Source organism: Stegodyphus dumicola, chromosome 10, assembly GCF_044657685.1.
Source record: "Stegodyphus dumicola isolate Sdum_Otavi_A_Nest chromosome 10, ASM4465768v1".
In the NCBI taxonomy this organism is placed as follows: Eukaryota; Metazoa; Arthropoda; class Arachnida; order Araneae; family Eresidae; genus Stegodyphus; species Stegodyphus dumicola.
In genome coordinates this window covers 95,073,576-95,095,499 of record NC_140777.1, presented here as the reverse complement: position 1 = coordinate 95,095,499, position 21,924 = coordinate 95,073,576, and the positions used below count along the sequence as shown (strand labels likewise).

The following is a 21,924-nucleotide window of genomic DNA, read 5'->3' as shown; positions in this document are numbered from 1 at the left end:
TCAGTCCTATATAGTCCAAGAAAGGTGTGTGTAAAGACCATGTGTCCTCCCAGTGTACCTATCCAGAATGTGTCATACCCGATTATCGACATGGTCAGCAGCCGTGATTAGCTCCAGCATGTAGCAGCGATCTGATACATTGAAACCTGATGTAGAAAATAACTGTCAAAGACTATAATGGGAATAAGAATCTAGCAAACTGTTTCTGAACAGCATTTATTTTAAGTATCATGTGGAATTGCCGGCATGCCAGTAAAGTATTAATCTCCTATTATCCATCTTCCATTTTGTCCATGTTATATTTTTTTTTCACATGTCATAGGTTGACATATCCTGTTCATCAGTTTTGTTAAACTCAAGGAAAACACCCGTTAAAGTGTATGTTTAACTTACAGCAAGTATGCTGCTATGGTAGGCAACCAGATTTCACAGTACTTCCAAAACTCTTAACATCACCAAATTAAAGTTTCGCAATACATAATTAGGGAAAAAAAAATTCCATTTTGTTATTGAATTGAGTTGTTAAATATAATTGATTAGTCTTCTTATGTGTGGGGAGTGAAAAGAAAATTATTGTAGTTTAAACTTCTAGTCACTCCCATTATTTTTCTAATGTAAATAACATACGTTTGCATTTTAAAATTGAGTTTTTTCTGAATGTTGAGAGGGATTGTTAAATTATAAGGTCTGTAAATTTTTTAGATTTGTGCAATTTATATTTGATAAATTTTATGTGTGTGTCCATATTGTCCATTTGCATGTCCATAGTATATGAATGTATATTAATAATTAAAAAAATTTTATTTGATAAGCAATCAATTAAATTTTAAGTTTTGATGTTATTTGGAATTCTGATGAATCATTGTTATTTTTGTCTCAAACCTTTTTAAAGCTGTTCTTATAATATTGAATTTTATAAAGTTAGGGAAGTAATGTTTATATGAAGCTGGATTTTTCTTTCATTTAATAAAAATAGTGTTACTTAAACAATATCTTAATTTAAGATGTCTGAAATTTATGTTTTAGGTTATAAGTATTTACATGGGTATGGTTATCAATCTTGTAGATGCTTGGGAGCCATATAAAGCTGCAAAACAAGCTTTGTGTAATACTATAGATGCTACCAATATAAAGGAGCAGGTATTTTTTTAATATTATGACAACTAGATATTAATTGAACATTAGGGTATAAGATAGATTTCAAAATATATATGTGAATGTATTTTATATGGAAAGTAATAAAACCAGAATATAGAAAGTAATAAAACCAGAATATAGAAAGTTTACATTATAATCATATTAGATTTTTGAAGCTGAGCTATTTCACAGAGCCCTAGTGATCTTTCATCTTTCTTCCTTCACTTAGCAATCACTTCTCTCTCTTTTTAGCTCTGAGGGTGTCTTTATATGGAGGATGGGGTTTATTGTAAGATACAATTACCTTTCTTTTGTCTCTGGCTAATCATGGTGCAAAAACTGCCTGTACATTTACAGTGTGTAAGATACTTGTATGGCCAGAAAGGAGAATCTCGGTAACTGAGAGGGCAAAATACTTTCCTTAATATGCTACTTTGGCTTCTGTTTCAGTGTAAATGGGATGCATTTATCTCTTCCTGCTAATGTCAGTTGACTGGTTACTAGTCCTTAGAGTCTTGCAGATAAAGTCTTGCGGTTTCTATATCCTTTTTTCGATAAAGTTGATGGACTTCAATCTTATTGGATTTTGGGGTGGGTGGGGCCTTAGGTCCGAATCTTCTACCTCAGAAATGGCTCTTATACAAAGTTCAAGCAATGACTTGTCTAAAATATCACTTCTTAAAAAACCTAGAACAAATAGAAATACCAACAAAACGATGGAAAATTACATATGTCTAGTCATCAGTAGTGAAAGTAAGGAATTAGAAAGAATGTCACCTGTTCTAAGAAAGATGACATCTGCTGTTGAAAAGTTGAAAAACATGAAGAAAAGTCCCCAGTGACAGGATCCTCTCTTAGTTGAAACTGTAACCACTCAACTGTACATTTCACTATCAAAGGTTACATGGTTCAGAAACACAAAAATTATCATCTTTCCTCATAATAATTTAAGATTTTTGTATGGGGTAATATTAAAACTTGATCTTTTTTCAGTAACACAGGAACAAATAGTTGAAAAATTAAAAGTTCAGTGTGTCTGCTGGGCAAAACAAACAAAAATAAAACAAGATGTTGAATTTATTGGTACAAGGCACACAATCCGTACATTCAGTACTTCAGGTGTACCAAAAGTCATGAAAGCAGGCTATCTGCAATGCCTGGTAAGGCCAAATATGCCCAAATCATTACAGTGTTTTCAATGCCAGAGATTTTGGGCATTCAAGAATCTCTTGCTGTGGCACTCTTCTGTGCATAAAATTCTCACAGGTTGTCCTTCAGAATGATAATAGTAATAATACACCTCTCTGCATAAATTTCAAAAATAATCATCCAGCATTTTTGAGATCGTGTACAAAGTGGGAGGCCAAAAACGAAATCCAGTGTGTCAAAGTAGTAAGAAATGTAACATGTACAGAAGTTAAGAGGATGGTGAATAACACTCAGCCATATTCAGTTAAGTCCGATGTGGCTGCTGTATAATCTGTTAAACCAACCGGCATACAAACATTAATAAGTGCATGCCATAAAGAAACTGTACAAATATCATCTAAAACAATACTCCATTTGAAACTTAAAACACCAATTCAGGAGAAAGCCAAAAGTAAAAATATCTCTACATCTGGGAAAATTGTTAAGAAAATTAAGCATTCCAAACTTCAGATATTAGTCTAAGCTCTTTTGAAAGCCTGTTATTTGATGAACTGGACTCTGAGAATATAGAAGTTGAAGAAGGATTGAATTACCAACACATCTTCCTCATTGTCCAACTAAGCAGCAGCGTTAGCAATATGAGCACTCATAATGGTTACTTTAATATTCTGAAACTGCTGCGATTTTCACCAAAATCTAAATAGTATCAAGCACCTTACTGATCTCCACCATCCTACTTGCTTAGCTATGCAAGAAATTTTCTTAAAACCTGATCTGAAAATAACCTTTGAAGATATTTTTATTTTACAAATGCCAGACATTAGCACTTAAGCCATTAGTTCACGGGTTCTCCAGTACTTCTTAACAATGTCCTCATACTGAGAAAGTGCAGTACAATTATTTAAATGTTAAACATTCATAGGCTGATTGGAATTGCACAAAATACACTTTGAGGAATCTAGCACTCCAATTCTCTAGAGTTGGTCTCGCAAACAGTCATTGAGGTATTAGGTAGTGAGAAATGACAGCATGAATAATATGGATCATGCTGGTGGTAGTGTGGGTCTGCTAACTTTCATGCATATGTCTTACAGCTGACAACTTCCTTCCAGACAATTGCTGTTTAAGTAGATATAAGCATGCTGATGTTGAAGTTATTTATGTTACAAAAGAAAAAAACAAGGTACTGTAATTTTTATTTTATATATTTGTTTGGCAACATCTCAGAATGTACTTCAACTTCTAGTCCTAACATTCATTCGGAATTTGTTTTTTTTCCATACCAAGCCATTTTTACCAACATAATTTTCATCGATTTTCTAATTCACTATCTAATTCAGTGTCTGTATCACTGTCTGTTGATGAATTATAATTGCTGTAGTGTTCTTCATCTATTAATTCTTCCTTCTCTTCTCTAAACGTTTCATCATCTGTTGAAATGGTTTCCAGCATATTTTTCAACCTTTTCCATTTCTTTATGATAACTTAGATGCCATGCTGATTAACTAAGAAAGTGAGGGTGAAAATCTGAGAGACATGAGAAGGCGTGCGAGTGATTCGCACGTACAATTCTTTCTTAGAAAGTATTCGAAGCCGTACAATTCTTAGAAAAGTATTCGAAGAATCACTCCACGGATTTCCCAGCTTCATGAATGTGACCTTGAATGCAGCTACAAAAGATTTCGTCCATTTACAGGAAAGGGGTTTTGAGATAAGGGCTAAGAATATGCCCTGGCGCGGGTTAAGAGAATAGCGTTAACCCTAACCACGCGATCGGCAAGAATGGCAAAGTATTTTCTCTCCATTATTCAAGTCCGGAAATCATATTTAGTTTAAAGAAAGCCCTAAAGGGAAGTATTTGGTTGAAGAAGACTAAATATTCAAGTGTTTATCATTTTTTTTATTAAAAGTGATTAATGTTATAGAAACGCTTAGAGTAAATAATGGAGATAGGAAAGTTGCATTTGAAGCCATTAAGTGGAGAATCAGATTGGTGGATATGGAAGTATAGAATCAAGTTCGCTTTAAACTACTATAACGACTGCTTGGAAATTGTTGAAGGAAAAATAGTTAACCCAGATCAGCCACTTGAAGGAGCTGTTGAAGCAACTTTGAAGAAATACTCAGATGATCTTTCACGATATAAAAAGGCCAACACTTGTGCCATGATGGTACTGACAAATTCTATAACCGAAGAAACCATGCAGAAAATTATGAGGTTTGATACTGCTAGTATGGCTAGAACTTCATAAACTTTTCGAAGCAACATCTGACAATCAGTTATATAATATTTGTCTACAATTTTTCCTGTGTAAGTGGACAATGAATCATAGTATGGTTGCTCATCTGTCAAAGCTGAAGAATCTTTGGAATGAATTAAATTTAGGACTTCAAAGAAAGCAAGAAACCCAACTGTCCTCAGATGTTATTAATTTGCAAAATTTTAGACACACTACCTCAAGAGTATCATTCTTTTAAGTCAAGTTAGCTGCTTCTTTATGAAGAGAAAAGAACAATTAATGAGTTAACTACTTAATTATGCTCTCAAGAAAGAGAATATAAAGAAGAAAAATCTAAAGGTGATGTCCAAAATCAAGATACATTAAAAGCTAAAGCAAGCAAAATAAAAAGAAATTTTCAAAGGTAAAAGCAGATAGGAAAATGCAACTATTGCCACCAGAGTGGACATTGGATTAAATTTTGTCGAAAATGGATAGAAGATGGAAGACTACCGAAGCCCAGTCAAAATGATAGTCTCAAGAAAAGATGGTGTTATAGCAAATATGTCCTTATTAGCTCTAGATGAAGAAGCTTTCTCATCTGAAAAGAATTGCTATGACTGGTTTGTGGATAATGGTGCTTCAAAGCACATTACCAATAATAGTGATTACTTCACAGAATTTGAAATACCACATGGAATTATTGCTGCAAATGGCAAAATACTACCAGCTGTAGGTAAAGGAACTGTAAAGATTATGACAACAATAAAAGGAGAGAAACAATTCAAAGAACTTGAAGAGATTTGGTTTGTTCCAGGTATTAGTAAAGAACTTATTCTCCATACTGGCTGCTCAAGATAAAAACAAAAATAGTAAATTTGAATCAACTGCAGAAGAATGTTGGTTGAAAATCAAGATAAAAACAAAAATAGTAGATTTGAATCAACTGCAGAAGAATGTTGGTTAAAAGTTGTACTCTATGGTACAAAAAGCATAAGTGGTGGTCTGTATAAAATTCATATGGAAGTACTTGTTCTGAATAACCCAGTAGAAGTCAACTTAGCTGTAAGAAGTGATTCAAATCTGCAGTTATACCATGAGCGCTGGGGTCACCAGGACAAACGTCATAGTAAGAATGTCCTTGAAGAACAGATGGGTGTCAGACTTAAACTAAACAGTCAACTCTGTGAACCCTGCATATATGGGAAAACACTGTCTAAAATTTGGCAACAGAGAGAAGAAAACAAAGGCCGGAGAACTTATCTCAATGGATGTTTGCAGGCCATTTGACGAATCCTTCAAAAGGTATCGTTATTTTGTAGCCTTCAAGGATCATTTCACCAAATTTAGATATGTGTTTTTCCTTCGCCATAAATCAGAAGTTGCAGAAGCAGTTGAAAATATGCTAGCACATGCGAAAAACTTAGGACATACCATCAAAGAGTTGTTAAGCGACAATTGTGGTGAGTTTGATAATGAAAATGTTAGGTGTATTCTAAGACAAAATAAAATTCTTCAAAGATTAACTGCCCCCTATACCCCACAGCAAAACGGTGGGAGTGAGTGAGAAAACAGAATCTTGGTAGAAATGGCAAGAACTTTGAAGAATTCTAATTCTGAAGTTAATTTTCCCTCATAATTATGGGCTGAATTTATTAGTACATCTGTCTATATTTTAAACAGGACATTATCAAATGTATGCCCTTATGAAACTTGGATGAGGCAAAAACCTAGAATAAGACATATCTGTATAGTTGGATCCACCTGTTTTGCTCTACCAGATCAGAGACTCAGAAAAATGGATAAGAAAGCCATAAAGGGCTACCTACTAGGATATGATAGAAATGAACGATATTGCATCTGGATGAAAGAAACCAGTACTGTTATATGCTCACAAGATGTAATATTTCAAGAAAAACCTCGAAAAATTACGAAGATCCAGTAGCCTTTGCCTGAATCTAAACTGCAGTTACCTGGAGCTGAAAATGAGGGGAAGGAAGATCAAGATTCAGAAGATGAAAAAGAATCAGAATTAGAAAGCGCAATGCAGTAAAAAGGCCTAAACATTTTGAAGATTATGTAATGGCAACTGAAGTTTTTATGTGTGATGTGTATGAACCACAGTCATACAAAGAATCCATTAATTGTTAAGAACAGGATTTCTGGAAAAAGGCCATGGATTCTGAAATTAGCTCCTTGAAGGAAAGTGACACCTGGACGCTAGAAACTCTTCCAGATGAAGCAAAAGCTCTTCTTTGCAAATGGGTCTTTCGAATCAAGAAAAATCCAGATTACACCGTGAATAAGTACAAAGCAAGATTTGTGATTAAAGGCTTCAATCAGAGACAAGGTATTGATTATGGTCAGACTTTCAGTCTAGTCACAAAGCTAAGAACTGTGCATTCACTCATAAGCATTGCAGCTAGTGAGAATATGCATCTTATGCAATTTGATGTTTCGACTGCCTTCTTGTATGGTGATCTGGAGAAAACCATCTATATGAATTCAACCTGGAGGATATAACGATGGTACCAATAAAGTATACAGACTCAAGAAAATCGATGTTAGCATAAATGTTTCGGAAAATTCCTAAGGTCAGTGAAGCAGACCCATGTCTATTAATTCAAGAAGAAAATGGTAAGAAGCTACTCATAGCACTCTGCGTGGATGATGGAGTGATCGCTGCTACTGATGAAGAAAATTCCAGAAATTTTATAGACCAGTTGAAATTAAAGTTTAAAATCACCAGCAAGCCAGCTTAGAGCATATGCCACAAAGATCCTTCAGCAGTTTAGCATGAGTGACTGCAGATCAGTTCATACACCTATTTTGAAAGATAAAGTAGTTTATACAGAAAAAGTAAATGAAACAGATATCCCTTACCATGAAACTGTGGGAGCATTGATGTATTTGATGATGGGGACAAGACCTGACTTGGCATACTCTATTAGTGTTTTGTCACATAAATTAGAAAATCCCTCTAAAGAAGACTGGATCGAGGTTAAGCGTGTATTTAGATACATTGCAAATTCCAAGCAAAAATGCATCGTTTATAAATCAGGCTATAAACCAGGAATTTTAGAATGTTTTAGTGATGTTGACTTTGGTGGATGTATTCAAACAGGCAGATCAACCAGTGGAGTAATACGTTGGTATGCAGGTGAAACAATACCTTGGTTGAGCCAACGCCAAGCCATGGTTGCAACATCAACTACAGAAGCTGAGATAGTTGCAGCAAATGAAGCTGCAAAAGAGGTCATTTGGTTGAACAGACTGATTACTGGTGTTTCTTCCTTGAAACAAGTGCCAACCATCTATGTAGACAACAGTGCTGCAGTAAAACTAGCTTCGAACCCTGAGTTTCATCGCAGGACCAAGCACATAAGTCTAAAACATTTTTTCATACGTGAGTAAGTTCTGGAAGGTAAAATCAATGTGCAGCTGATTTCAGCAGAAGTGCAAGTTGCAGATTTGTTGACCAAGCCCTTGCACAAACCAAGACTCTTGATGCTATGTGAAAACACTGGACTAGTATAAATTATGAACTTTGATTAATTTAGAAGTCTAATTTAAAAGTGTGATTTTTTTTTCATTTTAGCAAGGGGAGGTGTTGAAGTTATTTATGTTACAAAAGAAAAAACAAAGTACTGTAATTATTACTTCATATATTTGTTTGGCAACATCTCGGAATGTACTTCAACTTCTACTTTGCAAAGCTCAGTTGAGTGGTTTGTTGTTGACTTTGGGCCCTATTCACGACAAGGAGCGTAAATAACGATCTTTTCTTAATGGACGACCGCTATATTTTACGACTCCAGTAACGATAAGGACTGTTGGTTAAATTGGCATTCATGACAACGACTGTCGGAGGGATCCTTATGGTAAGTAATGTTCGTTCGAGAGTTGGGGAAGTTCGTTAAAATAAGCCAATCATATTACAGCTACTAGAAATACAAGCTGCTCGTCATCCATGTTCTAGCGTAGGCTTCGTGCTGTAGCCAGGGCCGTCTTAAGGAATTTGGCGCCCATGGGCTACTAAAAATAATGCGCCCTTCTTCCTAAGAAAATACACAGAATGGCAAATGGGAGTCGGAAAAGTTATACAAAACAAAAGTGTCAGAACTAGAAAAAAACTATTTATTACTTTTATAATAAACTGTTATCTTTATTGTAATTTTTCTTTAAAGTCACTTATTTAAAAGATGGGTATAAATGTTTACCCAGATTTGAGGGGATTATCTCAATAATGACAGTTCCGATCAGTTTTTAGTTTAATCCTTAGAACTTGATCGGAACTATTATATGATTCTCCATCAGTGCATAACATAAACAAAAATAAAATTTAATTAAATAAAAAACCATTTAAGAACAAAAACACACCTTAATCTAAACAAATGTAACTTATATATTTACTTTCCTAGCTTTTTCTTTGGCAAACTGATCAATAATATCACTAGTATTTAAATTTTCAAATAAATCTCTTTCAATAGACAAAATACTTAAATCATTGAGTTTACTCTGTCCCAAAGAAGATCGTAAATAATTTTTTATTCTCTTTTGATTGCTGAAAATGATCTTTCGCCACTGCAGTTTGTTGTGGCGATACTTAAAAATATGCGCAGTGCTGTGGTTACGTTTGGAAATGTAGATTCAATTTTTAACTCGATTATTGTCTTTAAACTTAGTTCTGCGATAGATATATTTTCGGTATTTTCCAATAAATTCACATGTTTAAAATGTAGGCATTCTTCAATAAAGTTGTTTTCTAAATCATTCTGATATATTTCGCACAACTTTGCAGCATTATTTTTAATTATGTTTTCATTTATATTTTTTAAATTAACTAGAAACCCAAATGTTGAATAAATGTCAACATATGCACATTTTCTCTTTTGTACTTCTGCTAGAATTTTATCAATAATAGCATAATATGTTTTTATGCGGAATTCGTCATTTGCATCAAGTTGCACTTCTTCCGACATATTTCGAACTGTCTTTTTCTTTTCCGTAACCGTTTGTATTCATAACAGCCAGATAATTTTATACCTTCTGATTTGTAAAGATTAAACGAATCTATATTTCGTTTTGATTGTACAAATTTTTCTAAAGAAGCATATAATGAAACAATGCATTCAATTGTAATATCAACTTTTTGAAGCGATGTATTAGTTTTATCGATAGTTTCCAATATTTCACTCCAAAATGCTATCATAATAGCAGTTTCCAATGAGTTGAACTCATTTAACAACCCCTGGGCTTCAACTTTTGTTGCAGGCTTTTGAAAATTATCTTCGTAAAGTTTAGTTAAAGCATTTTTAAAATTTTCATAACCCAAAACCACTACTTTCACTGAATCAGCTCTTGCTGACCAACGAGTGTCGCTTAATTTTTTGGGAACTTTATTTTTTGCTGTTAGTGTATTTTTTAAAATTTCCCATCTTGATGTTGATGCGGCAAAGAAATTGTATAAGTTTTGTAGAAACAAAAACAATTTAGTTGCTTGTATGCAGCATTCAGCTGCCGATTGTCCAATTAAATTTAAAGAATGTGCCGCACAGGGCACGTAAATGGCAAGATTATTTCTAGATTTAATGCGTGCTTGGAGGCCGTTATATATACCCGACATATTAGAGGCATTATCATAAGATTGTCCTCTACAATCTTCCAAACTAATATCTAAATCAGATAATAGCTTTAAAATACAGTCTTGCTGAGCTCTTATGGCCAGTATTCTCCAAAAATTTTAAAAACCTTTCAACGAGTGTTCCTTTTTTATTGACATATCTTACGACAAAGGTTAATTGATCCATATCGGAAATATTGAGCGTCGAATCTACTATAATAGAGTAATATTTTGCCTCTTTTAGTTCCGTGATAATAAAACATCTAACATTTCTGCCCAATATTTTTAGAAACTCATCACAAATATTTGCAGATAAATAAGAAATATTCCCAGTACCTTTATTTGCAAAATTAAATATATGTTGTTGCAAAATAGGGTCAAATTTTGCTAAAAGTTCTAAGCACCGTAAATAATTCCCATTATGTTTATCACCAATAGTTTGATTTTCTCCCCTAAAAGCAAAACCCCTTGAACTTAAAAATTTTATGACTTCGATGATACGTTCTAAAATATTTTTCCAGTAATTCGTATTTTTTTCCATTGATATAATAGAATAATTTTTGAAATATTCCCATTTTTCTGTAGATCTGTTCACAATTATACGGGTGGTTTCTTTATGAAGGGCTGAATTTTCATGGTCCAAAATTTTTTCACTGTGTTTCCAATCGTTAAAACCTGCACTAAATGGATTATTGGCACTACCAAACAGTTTGCAAGGGATGCAATATACTTTTCCTGAAGTATTTGAGTATAAAAGCCAGTTTCTTTTTTGTTGTTTTCCGTTTTGTAAACGTCTATAAAATATCATTTTTGTAGCATACCTGCTCTGTGATTTGTAGACCACTTTAGATGCAGAAAAGTCTAGTTCTTGAATATCTACCTCTACGTTAGATATGTTCTTCATTATACCTATAATTTTATCTACGCTTAATCTTCCCCATAATGCTGGATCAGTATAATTAACACTCAACATATTACTAAGTTCATCTTCATCTAAATATTCTCTTTCTTGATCTTCTGGCTGTGGCTGTTCCATGTTTTGTTGTTTCTGGTCCTCTTCTTTTTCTTTCACATTTGATTGCTGGGCATTATTGTCATACTGTTGTTGATTTTTTTCTTTTTCCTCTTTGTGTTGCTCATCCTCTGTAATATCCATAGAAAGTGTTTCGCCTTTTTTAAAGAAATTTGTTAATGTAGGCATTTTTTCCAAGAGAGCTTTTTGCCTCGCCTCTTTCTCTTCTTTTAATTTACGGTTGGTGGAACCAGATAATTTTTTTCGTTTATGTTCCATGGTTAGTCTTCCTACATAATGGAATAAAAAATTGTTATAAAATTGTTAAATATGTATATATCATTATTAATTAATTTTTAGCTAACATATACACTAGTGGACAAAAAAAAGCATAATCAAAAAAATGGCATTTAGCAAGATAATATTTATTAATTTTAAAAGGTTAAAAAATAAATTGGTTTTTTTTTTCTCATTTTATATTTAAAAATATATTTACTTAAAGGTATAAAGAAATTAGGTAGTATATTGAACGGTTTATAAAAATCAAAGTGGACAAAAAAAATGCATATTGTTTAATTAATACCTTGTATGGCCGCCCTTTGCTTTATAAAGTGCTTCAGCTCGATCTGGCATACTTTCGACCAACTTTTTGCAGAAATCCGGATCAATCCTGTCCCATTCTTCATGCGTTATCCTTTTTAACTCATCAATGTTTTTTGGCTGTCTTTCCCTTATTCTTGTTTTCAGGTGAGTCCAGAGATGTTCTATTGGATTCATATCTGGTGATTGGGATGGCCAGCTTAGCACAATAATCTTCTTATCTCTGAAATATTCTCTTGAATGCATTGAACGATGCTTTGGATCGTTATCTTGTTGGAATTCATATCCATTAAGACCCATTTTTGAAGCTGACAATGCAAGACAAGAGTCGATTATCCTAGTATATTTAAGGGAATCCATATTTCCCTCAATGATCGTTAACATTCCAGTGCCATTAGAGCTAAAACAACCCCAAACCATAATATGCCCTCTGCCATGTTTAACAGTAGGCTTTAAATTTTTCAAATTATATCTTTCCCCTACCTTACGACGCACATATCTTCGTCCATCTGATCCAAACAAGTTTATCTTGGTCTCATCTGACCAGATTATGCTATTCCAATGCTCTTGAGTGTAATAAACCCATTTCTTAGCATGCTCATATCTGCTTAAAACATTTTCAGGACTTAAATATGGTTTAGAACAGGCAACTCTGCCAGGCAAACCTATAGAACACAATCCACGACGAATTGTTCTAGATGAAACACATTTTCTTTTTCTGTCATTTAATATATTTTTCAATTTATTTGATCCTAATTTAGGAACTTTTGAGATATTTTGCTTCAAAAAAGTTAAATCACCTGATGAGAGTGACAACTTTCGGCCAGATCCCGGTTTTCGAGATGAAGACCCTCTTGTAATATATTTTTTAACAATTCTGGAAATTGTTGATTGATTTACGGAGTATTTTTTTGGTAACTCCATTTGGCTCATTCCAGACTCGTGGAAAGCTACAATTTGAGCCTTGTCTTCAATTGATAATTGCTTTGACATGGATGCACTGAATCATAGAATTTTTTTATGTTTTTTGGCGGGAAAAGGCAATTTTTTTCAATATGCATTTTTTTTTGTCCACTTTGATTTTTATAAACCGTTCAATATACTACCTAATTTCTTTATACCTTAAAGTAAATATATTTTTAAATATAAAATGAGAAAAAAAACCAATTTATTTTTTAACCTTTTAAAATTAATAAATATTATCTTCCTAAATGCCATTTTTTTTTATTATCTTTTTTTTTTTTTTTTTTTTTTTTTTTTTGTCCACTAGTGTATGTAAAAGGAAAAGCACTTACCTTAGGAAGATAATAATATAATTTAATAATTTCCACTTAATTTTCAATTTTTAATTCACCTTCCTTATTCAGTCAACAAATACTAAAATTATATCAAGTTTACTTTTGTCGTGCAATCTATATTAAGGTACGCATCAGTGACCCCTTTATGTTCCTATCTTTTATCAGGATTGTTAAAATAATACAATTTACGTTTAGATAAATGAATATGCCCTGGCGACGCGGTGAGTATACGTAGGTGATCTTATATTAACTCCAGTACAGCTCCGACAGTTCAAATGCTACTGAAACAAAAGTACGATCGGTAGGGTGTTACTCCTATTTCGCGTTGCCCTTCTCTATCTATCGTTTTTCAGCACATTTGGAAGAAATAAAAATCAGTTTAATATTTTAAGAAGTGTTTTAATTTAAAAATAAGTAAAAACTAATAAAATGAAAAATAAATTTTTACTATATCGCAAATAAAAAATTGCCGCCTCAAAAGGCTTGTGCCCTGGGGCTATAGCCCATTTAGCTTTCCACGAGTTGTGGTTAGGGCGGCACTGGCTGTAGCAACGCTTTAGGGTTGTAATTCAAGTTTGGGGTGCCATCTTTGGCTCTTTAGCGGTGTTTGCTAACATTTTATTATTTAACATTCTAGGGTATTCAAACTTCCGATTTTTTGCATTCATATAAAGATGTTTGGCTTTTGCCCCCCTTCTTTTCTCTGCTGTTCAGCTTCTTTCTTGCATTTTTTTTTAAACTGCCAAATTTCTCATATGATTTAAGTTATTTTAAAAGTTTCTAATACATTTTCATATATTATATTTCACATTTGTATATTAGTTAAAAATACTTTCTTTTTGAATTCCTTTATTGAATTTTTAATTTTTACTTTTAAATACATGCATAATGTTAAGCATCTCAAAATCTATTTTTTGACAATAAATTTCTCGCAGCTGTATGCTTAAATTTTTATGAGGTTGTACTGGATTTATAATCATATTTTCATATTTATTTAACTTTTTTCCTTTTAGAGTTAAAGGTAATTTCATGTGTCATATAAAAATTAGAAGTCTCTCAGTGCTCTATTTGTATGATAATTTTTAATTTCCCAGCTATGGCATTTCAATACTGATGATGTTAAGCATATTACTTTTATTTACATTACATGTTAAAATATTTAGAGGCCATTAAAGCTGTGGGTACAAATTGGTATGAATACAACTTTAGTAATTTTTAAGTTTCTAAAGCTTTCCTGAATCAACAGATAATTTTCTAATGTTGTAAATAAATTTTTACATGATAAATACATAAGTGCATGCTGGCGCTTTAATATATCTAGCAAGTGCACAGTTTAAACTTCTCAAAAAAATTAATAGCATGTCTGCATATAAAGCATGTTTTTTATTTTAAATATACTATTTGAAGTTTGCTTATATGGAATCTAACATCTATTATTGTAGCAAACTGGTTAAAAATGTTATTTTGCATGTGTTTCCAGAAAAGGCAGCTAAAGGCTTTATGATTTCACATACTGGTTCCAGACATGCACCTTTAAATTATAATGCAGAATGCTGTAAAAAATACTTACTTGGGGTCACTTTTCAGTTCTCTGATGGCCCAAAAAAAAAAAAAATGTATAGATTTAGTAGAGTAAAAATTCCACATCAAAAAGATTTTTTCACCTTTATTTAGGTAAAACGAAATTAAAAAATAATACATACATAAATAAATAAAAATAATACTTTTACATACGGAATTTGCAGATATTATTTACTAATCAATTATTTGTTATTGATAGCTACTTTTTATAATACATAGAAAAAATACTGATAAATTTATAAGAATTTACATGCATTAAATGATGAAAAAACATACATATGCTGTTAATATTACACTTATCTGAATATTTAATGATAATTCCATAACCTATATAAGATTCAATTTATACCAGTGCAAGGACAATGCTTAAATCACAGTTCTTCTTATTAATTAATTTCCATATGTAAAAACATAAAAATATCATTTAGCTACAGATCTGTAGATAAGGCCTCTTGTAACAAGCATATGCAAAACACATATAGTGAAAATAATGCAAAAATAGAAATTTTTTCTATCTTTTTCGTAATGTAGAGCAATTCATTCTATTACATTAAAATCTTAATGAAATACAGCATTAATTTGATATTTTTTTATCATAAACCAACAGCTTTATACAGAATGATCTTACTTTACTGGATTCTTATTTAAATAAATATATATGGAAATATCAAAATAAATGAAAAAAACAGAAAAAGAAAGTTCTGAATAAATCTTAGCCAACACTGCACTTTTCCTATTTTCAATAAAATGTTTCAAGGTACATCATTTTAGTTTAGTTCTTTTTCTATTAAAGCAGCCAACCTAAAACATATATCTCACTAATTTGTTAAAAATGTAGCTTGAGTAAGTTTTATGTGCATACTGAGAAGGCAGAAAAAAATAGCCTTGATTTAAAACCTGTTTTAAAGCAACAAGTAAATAAAATACACTTCTGTTAGCATGTCAACAACAAAAGAAAAAAAAAATACTGTTATGTACTCTAAAAACAAATCCCAAGTATCACATTATGATATATTACACTCTTACAAAAGAAGAAATATGAGATTAGGAATATACTCTTTTATGTATTTGATAACAAAGAAGAGTAAAACATATGCAACATCACATTATGAAAAATCCTGCAAGTCATTACAATAATAAGGTAAAAATCAGTTGATCATTCTTTCACAGTAGCACTAAGTTTTCCAATGAAAATTATGAATATGCCAAAACAGATTCACTATCGGTGCCTCAAATTTAAGGTCACACAAAAGTAAATTTGATTTAGCTGAACATGAAATCTTCCATGACAAATTTATGAGTATTGAAATTTATGAACAAATTGATTTGCTTTAAAATGTACTTGCAAATTTAACAAAAGCATGCATGAAATTTAACATTAAAATCTAAAGTACTAGTATTTAACAACAGTTACATGTATTAAATGAATTTAATCACACTTTTAAGAATGCAATTTTCTGTAATTTTTATACAAAAATAGAATTAATTTTGTAAAGCTACTTAAAACATATTTCTTTACACATTTAAATAAATTTAAAGTAAGTATACTTAAAAATACAACATGAAGATGTACTACTAGATAAAGCATGATAATGGGCTCAAAGCAATTTGTTGAATATTTAAATTAATACTTAACTTCTTCAAAATTCCTAAAAAATACAGAATATATTTATCTTACTATAAAGAAAAAACAAAATTATAGTTTAAATCACACTATCAAGTTTTTAACACTGGTGCCAACTAGCAGATTTGGGGACAATATATTAGAATCAAAATAGAATGCTACTTTAAATTACCAGTCATACAGTAAAATAAAATAAAAATAAGGCACTTACATTTTTAACCTTTGTGATAACCCAGCACAAAGTTTACATGAAATGTAGGATATAATTTTACAAAGAGTATAAACTATTTGCGATAATAAAAGAAATATCACAAACAGTATTGGCGATATTTTACTGCACAAACACGTGCCCATTCCACAATTGATTTTGTATTTATAAAATCAGTTGATCATCAATCAGTGAAATAAAAATACACATTTTGAAGAAATACGAAGAGTAATTTTTCTAACATTCTATGGAAAAATACGAAGCTGAACTTACCTCACCAACGACACTCTCCTGAGCCTGGAATTCATTAATCTTGACGATAATCAATTATCCATTGTCTCTATTGTATGTAAATCGAACGCATTGCTTCAATCATGGAAAATTCGCTGCCGATGCAAAGAAATTTGACTGATTTCATCCCAATATGCTTCAGCTAAAACTGACGCAAAACCTTCCACCATGTTTATTGCCGGAATTATAACCATCTGTTTATTTAACACAAAGGTTCAGACCTGTCCTTACTTTAACAGCCGTCTTGTCAATTTAACAATCAAATTTAATGCTAGCTTTGATGAGAATACCAATACTTGTGATTTAACTACTTGTGATATCAGAGTGCCACGTGATTCCATAAATCTCACTTAACGCTGTGGTTAAAAATGTCATGAATAGGGCCCTTTGTTATATAACTTAACTTGCATTAAAAAGCATGGATTAGAAATACGTTTAGTAAGATTCTTCTTCAGTTTTAGCGTATTTAATCTTAAAATGCAATAGCCGATCACAATTCTTTGTATTTACTACCAAATGAAACACCAATCAAAGTGACAAATAATTGTACTGAACAGCTATCTGCCTTCACTTTACATACTTCTTGGTGATTTTGATGGTCATATTCTTCTGTAGGACAACAGAGATGTGCATGCAAAGCAAATAGAACTACTTATAAAATACCATTGCCTTGTTTTACTAAGTAATGGTGATAATACTTGTTTTCACCAGAGTTCAAGAACATTCCATGCCATTAATTTAGCCATCGTTTCTCCCTTTCTGCTCCTTTAGTATTGGGAAATATAATTTTAATAGCAACCATTTCCCAAACTTTTAAAATTTTATAGCAAATGCAGTTCTTCTGTCACCAGAACCCCAGGTCTTCTGTTGGATAAAGCAGATAGGGATTACTTCACTTTTCTTTCATATTTTACTAAAGAAATGGTAAAGGATGTGCCAGTTGATTATGCTGTGAGGGTTTTTACCAATAAAACTGTTCATGCAGCTGAATATTTATTGAAAAATCATCACCAAAAGGTCCAAGGCCTTGGTGGAATTGCAAATATCATAAAGCCACCAGAAAACAAAGAAAAGCTGAAATATTTTTTAGTGATAACTATCTAATTAAATCTTATAACCTTTAAAAGAAATAATGTTAGCGCATCCATTGCATTGGAGGAGCGTGAGAGATTTCTGAATTTCATATGTGTCATAGATCACAAACTGTTTATTTAGATGTATCTGTAAAGCATAAATGAAGAGGACCACTTCATTTCAGTACTTTTTCATACAGAGAAAGCTTATGACATGGCATTCTTTGTGACTTGTATAATAGTGGCTTTTGAGGCAATTTGTCTATTTTCGTAAACTATATCTTATAAGATCAAAAGTTTTGAGTAAAGGTTAGTTCTGTACCCTGTGATGTGTTTAGTTAAGAAAAAGTTTTTCGTCAAGGGTGCATGCTAAGTGTCACTCTATTTAGCTTAAAAATTCATTCGGTTTTAAAAGCGCTTCTTCTAACAATCCGTGGAATGCTATATGTTGACAACTTACAAATTAGTTCTGAGGGCTCATTTTTTTAATAGAATAGTAAAATGCAGGAGAAAGGTTTCGGTTTTCCCACTCAGAGCACATGGTGCATTTCTGCTGCAAGATCCCATATCCTGAACATTTTACAAACCATATCTCTAAGAGACAGGATTTGTACAGTCCTTGAAAGTACTTAAAAGTCCTTAGTTTTTTTCCGAAACGATTTTAAAAGTCCTTAATTTTGGTCAAAACTGGCAAAAGGTCCTTAATTTTACTCATCTGACATTTCTGTCTGTTTTATTATGACTGCCATTTTGAATTCTGGAAGAGTATTTTTGGTGATGAATTGACAAATATGTATTTGATGGTTTAAAGTTTGAGTTCTTTCTTACTTATTAATTTAAATAGTGGATACTGGAGTTTATGCACAGGCTTCCCCTCGATTAAAACTTAAACATTTTGAAATTATTTCTATTTTGCGAATGAAGAGTTCATAAAATATTACGTCAAAAATAGATTTTTCCCTTTTTTTGGGATATGAATTCCTTTGTTATGGGGCATTAAATTTGGCAACACATCGGTATTTTAGCTATTTCAAGACCAGTTTGTGTACAGAATGTTTTTTATTCGAATATTGGCAAAATTTTCACGATTTTTTTAACCAACGTTTTATTAATCTTGCATTGATAATTATCATAATAACATTGATAAATATCATAAAAATAATAACATATTAAAATTATGTTTTAAGAAATAACATTAAAATAAAACATTTTTATTACATTGCCTTTCCATTTTGGCGATTTAGGAATATTTTGATTCTGGGAAATAAACAAGATAATAAATGCTTAGTTTCCGAAACGTTTCTTTGAAAAAGCAAAAATGCTTCTGTAATTGTTTTAAAATTAATTTTATTTCTCGTCTTTTATATTTTTTCACAGTAAGAGATTTTTCCCCCATGTATTCAGAATAATTTATTATTTAGTTTTCTCTTGAAAATTCACTTTAAACTTATCTTTCTGAATTTTTGTTTTTCAAAAATCTTCTGGCTTTACGTTCTTACAAAGTTGGGAGGGATAATTTTTATTTCAGATCTTGCACCTAAAGGCAAGATTTATAGACCTACAATTTCTAGAAAAATGTGATGAAATGAAAAAAGTCTACATGGTATTAACAAGCGATGGTGAGGGAATTTATGATGAATTTCTTATCTTTTGGAGAATTTTTGGAAGAACAGTAAAAAAGAAATTTGGATTTTCTTCTTTTGATCCCAGAAGTGTTTCTTTTAACATATTTATCTCCCTTTATTTTATCATCTTTCCACTAGATACAAGCATTGAAGCACTCAGAGAAAGCAAAGAAGTTGAAAACCAATGATTTATTAAAAGATTCATCGTATATGTCTCATTTCACCATACATACCTCAGTACCTGACCTAAATTCTAAAACGTTTTCTTTAAATTTTGTTGCTCAGTGCTTCATTAAATTCTAAAACTTCTGTTACACTGGCTCTGGTGCCGGCCTTGACCTGATATCATTTAATCTTTATTCTCAATACTCATATTATTAAAGAAATAAAATTAACAGTTTCTTCTATCATTACAAGTTACAATTTAAGTACAAGCAGTTCTTTAGAATAACAGAAAGGTATAGTTAAATCTGAAAATTCTAAAATGAAGAGGAAATTCATTCAAAAAGAAACAGATTTTTAATAAGAGAGAAGATTATTCTTTAAACATACATTGACGAAACATTAACAAATTAGGAGATGAAGCAGAAACTTGTGGGGACATTGATATGTTTATTAAAATAAGATGCATAAACCTTTTGTTATAATTGTTGCTACAAAATAAAATATTTTGTACTTTTAATCTATTAGGTACACTAATATCATTTTTGAATCAATATCATAAAGTACAACTGCTTTAAAGTGTTCTGAACGCTTTTTAAATGGATATTTTTTAGAAATTAAAAAAAAAAATACCATGTAAATCTATTATGACAAAGGGTATCTAATTATATAATTTAAATGATTGTAACTAAGTTATTTCTACATATTAAGGTGAGTTATCTCCTTTCCGTAATCCTTATTGTGCATGCAAAATACAACACTAAAATGTAAAACTTAACAGAAAATTTAATCCTTACAGCTAATGAGACTTAAAATAATACACAACAACCTATCATCTCTGGTGCTTCGACTTATTGGGACTTTATATTAAATGTTATGTATTAACTGACTTAACAACTCCAGCAAATGTACAAGAGACTACGACACTATCTGGGTCAGATAATGTGCAGATAACTTTCAACACTTAGATAACCATACTAAAAGCAGATGTTAGTGTCTGCTCTGATAAGCAGTTGTCTGTCTGTAAGCAAGCAGCTGCAGTGGCAACAGCCAGTCTTCTGTTTTGAGTCATGCTGATTATTATGTTACTTCACAATTTAAACTTGTAATTTCACTTGACATAAAATTTACATACACCTCTGGACTGTGCGAGTACATGATTAAATAAGGCATAAAAGAAGGAATGAATATAAAACTAACTGTTCGTAAAATGTAAATAAAAAAAACCCACTAATCTTCTTTAAAATATGTGGGACTATTATAAATATAAAATAAAAATATTTCAAGGAATTTTATAATTTAATGCTAATTACTTAAAAGAATTTATGAAGTTAAATTTTACATTTGAATTTGTGTTATAATTAAGTCAAATATTAGATTATGTTTAATAACGCATCCTATGTACAGATTTATTTTATTCTTACAATTACAAAAGTGAAGTACTGATGTAGGTCATTGTTTTAGACAGGTCCTTAATTTTTTTTATTGATAATCCTTAAAAGTCCTTAATTTCCACGTGCAGAAGTGTGTACGAACACTGAGAGAGAATTGTTTACAAATTATTGAATATTCAGAAAGTCTTGTTGAATACCACTTGAGTTTATTGCAGCTCAGTGCTTCTCATTTATAGAACTTTTATCAGCTCAAAACTTGCAGCTCGGTGTTTCTCCATTTATAGAGCTCTTATTTTCTCAAAACTTGACTATACATGAATTATTTACAGGTAGGCAAGGCCTTCTTTATTACCAAAATTTGATTTTTTTTGTGACCAGGGTATTCAGCTGCATCTGAGCTCTTAGAACACCTTCTGTGAAAAGCCTATACATTAAATTTTATTGGACTTTCCCATAGTTAAGATATGAACATCTTTGTCTCAAGCATTTATGTCACAAATCAAGAATCCTGTTTATCTATATATACTCGGTGATTTGTCTGTCATTTGTATCAGGCATATCCATAGTTGTTCCATCCTTTGGTCTAAGAGTAGGAAGATTGTTAGAGCAGTACACTATGTCTAATATCAATACACAACTGGAGAAACTCTTGAAATTCCTTCATGGGAGTACTTAAAAATTCATCTTTTTGATTCATTCCAATGTTGGGTACAGACTGATCTTTAAAGCATAGACATCAATATATAAATTATATAGCTCTGTATATAGATGGATTAAAATCTTGGGATCATGATGGTGCATGCCCACCAGCAGATGAATGCTGTTAGTTCCAACCTAGGTTCGATTCCAAATGGAACAGGCTGGCTGCTTGGGCATTTTTGTGGTTTTCCCCATGTATATAAGCCAGTTTCCTTTAGAAAGTCCTCCA

General features: G+C 31.7%; 1 protein-coding gene across 2 annotated transcripts in view; it reads left to right on the top strand.

The window, feature by feature from the left end:
• Strump (WASH complex subunit strump) overlaps nucleotides 1-21,924 on the top strand; it is a 272,405-nt gene that overhangs the window by 127,275 nt on the left and 123,206 nt on the right. Inside the window, exon 8 of one of the 2 annotated variants that reach the window (XM_085825271.1) lies at nucleotides 1,027-1,140. The exons of the other annotated variant lie outside the window; for it this stretch is intronic. Within the exon in view, the coding sequence (XP_085681397.1) occupies nucleotides 1,027-1,140 (114 nt within the window). The remainder of the gene's footprint in view (nucleotides 1-1,026; nucleotides 1,141-21,924) is intronic. 2 annotated transcript variants of the gene reach the window in all.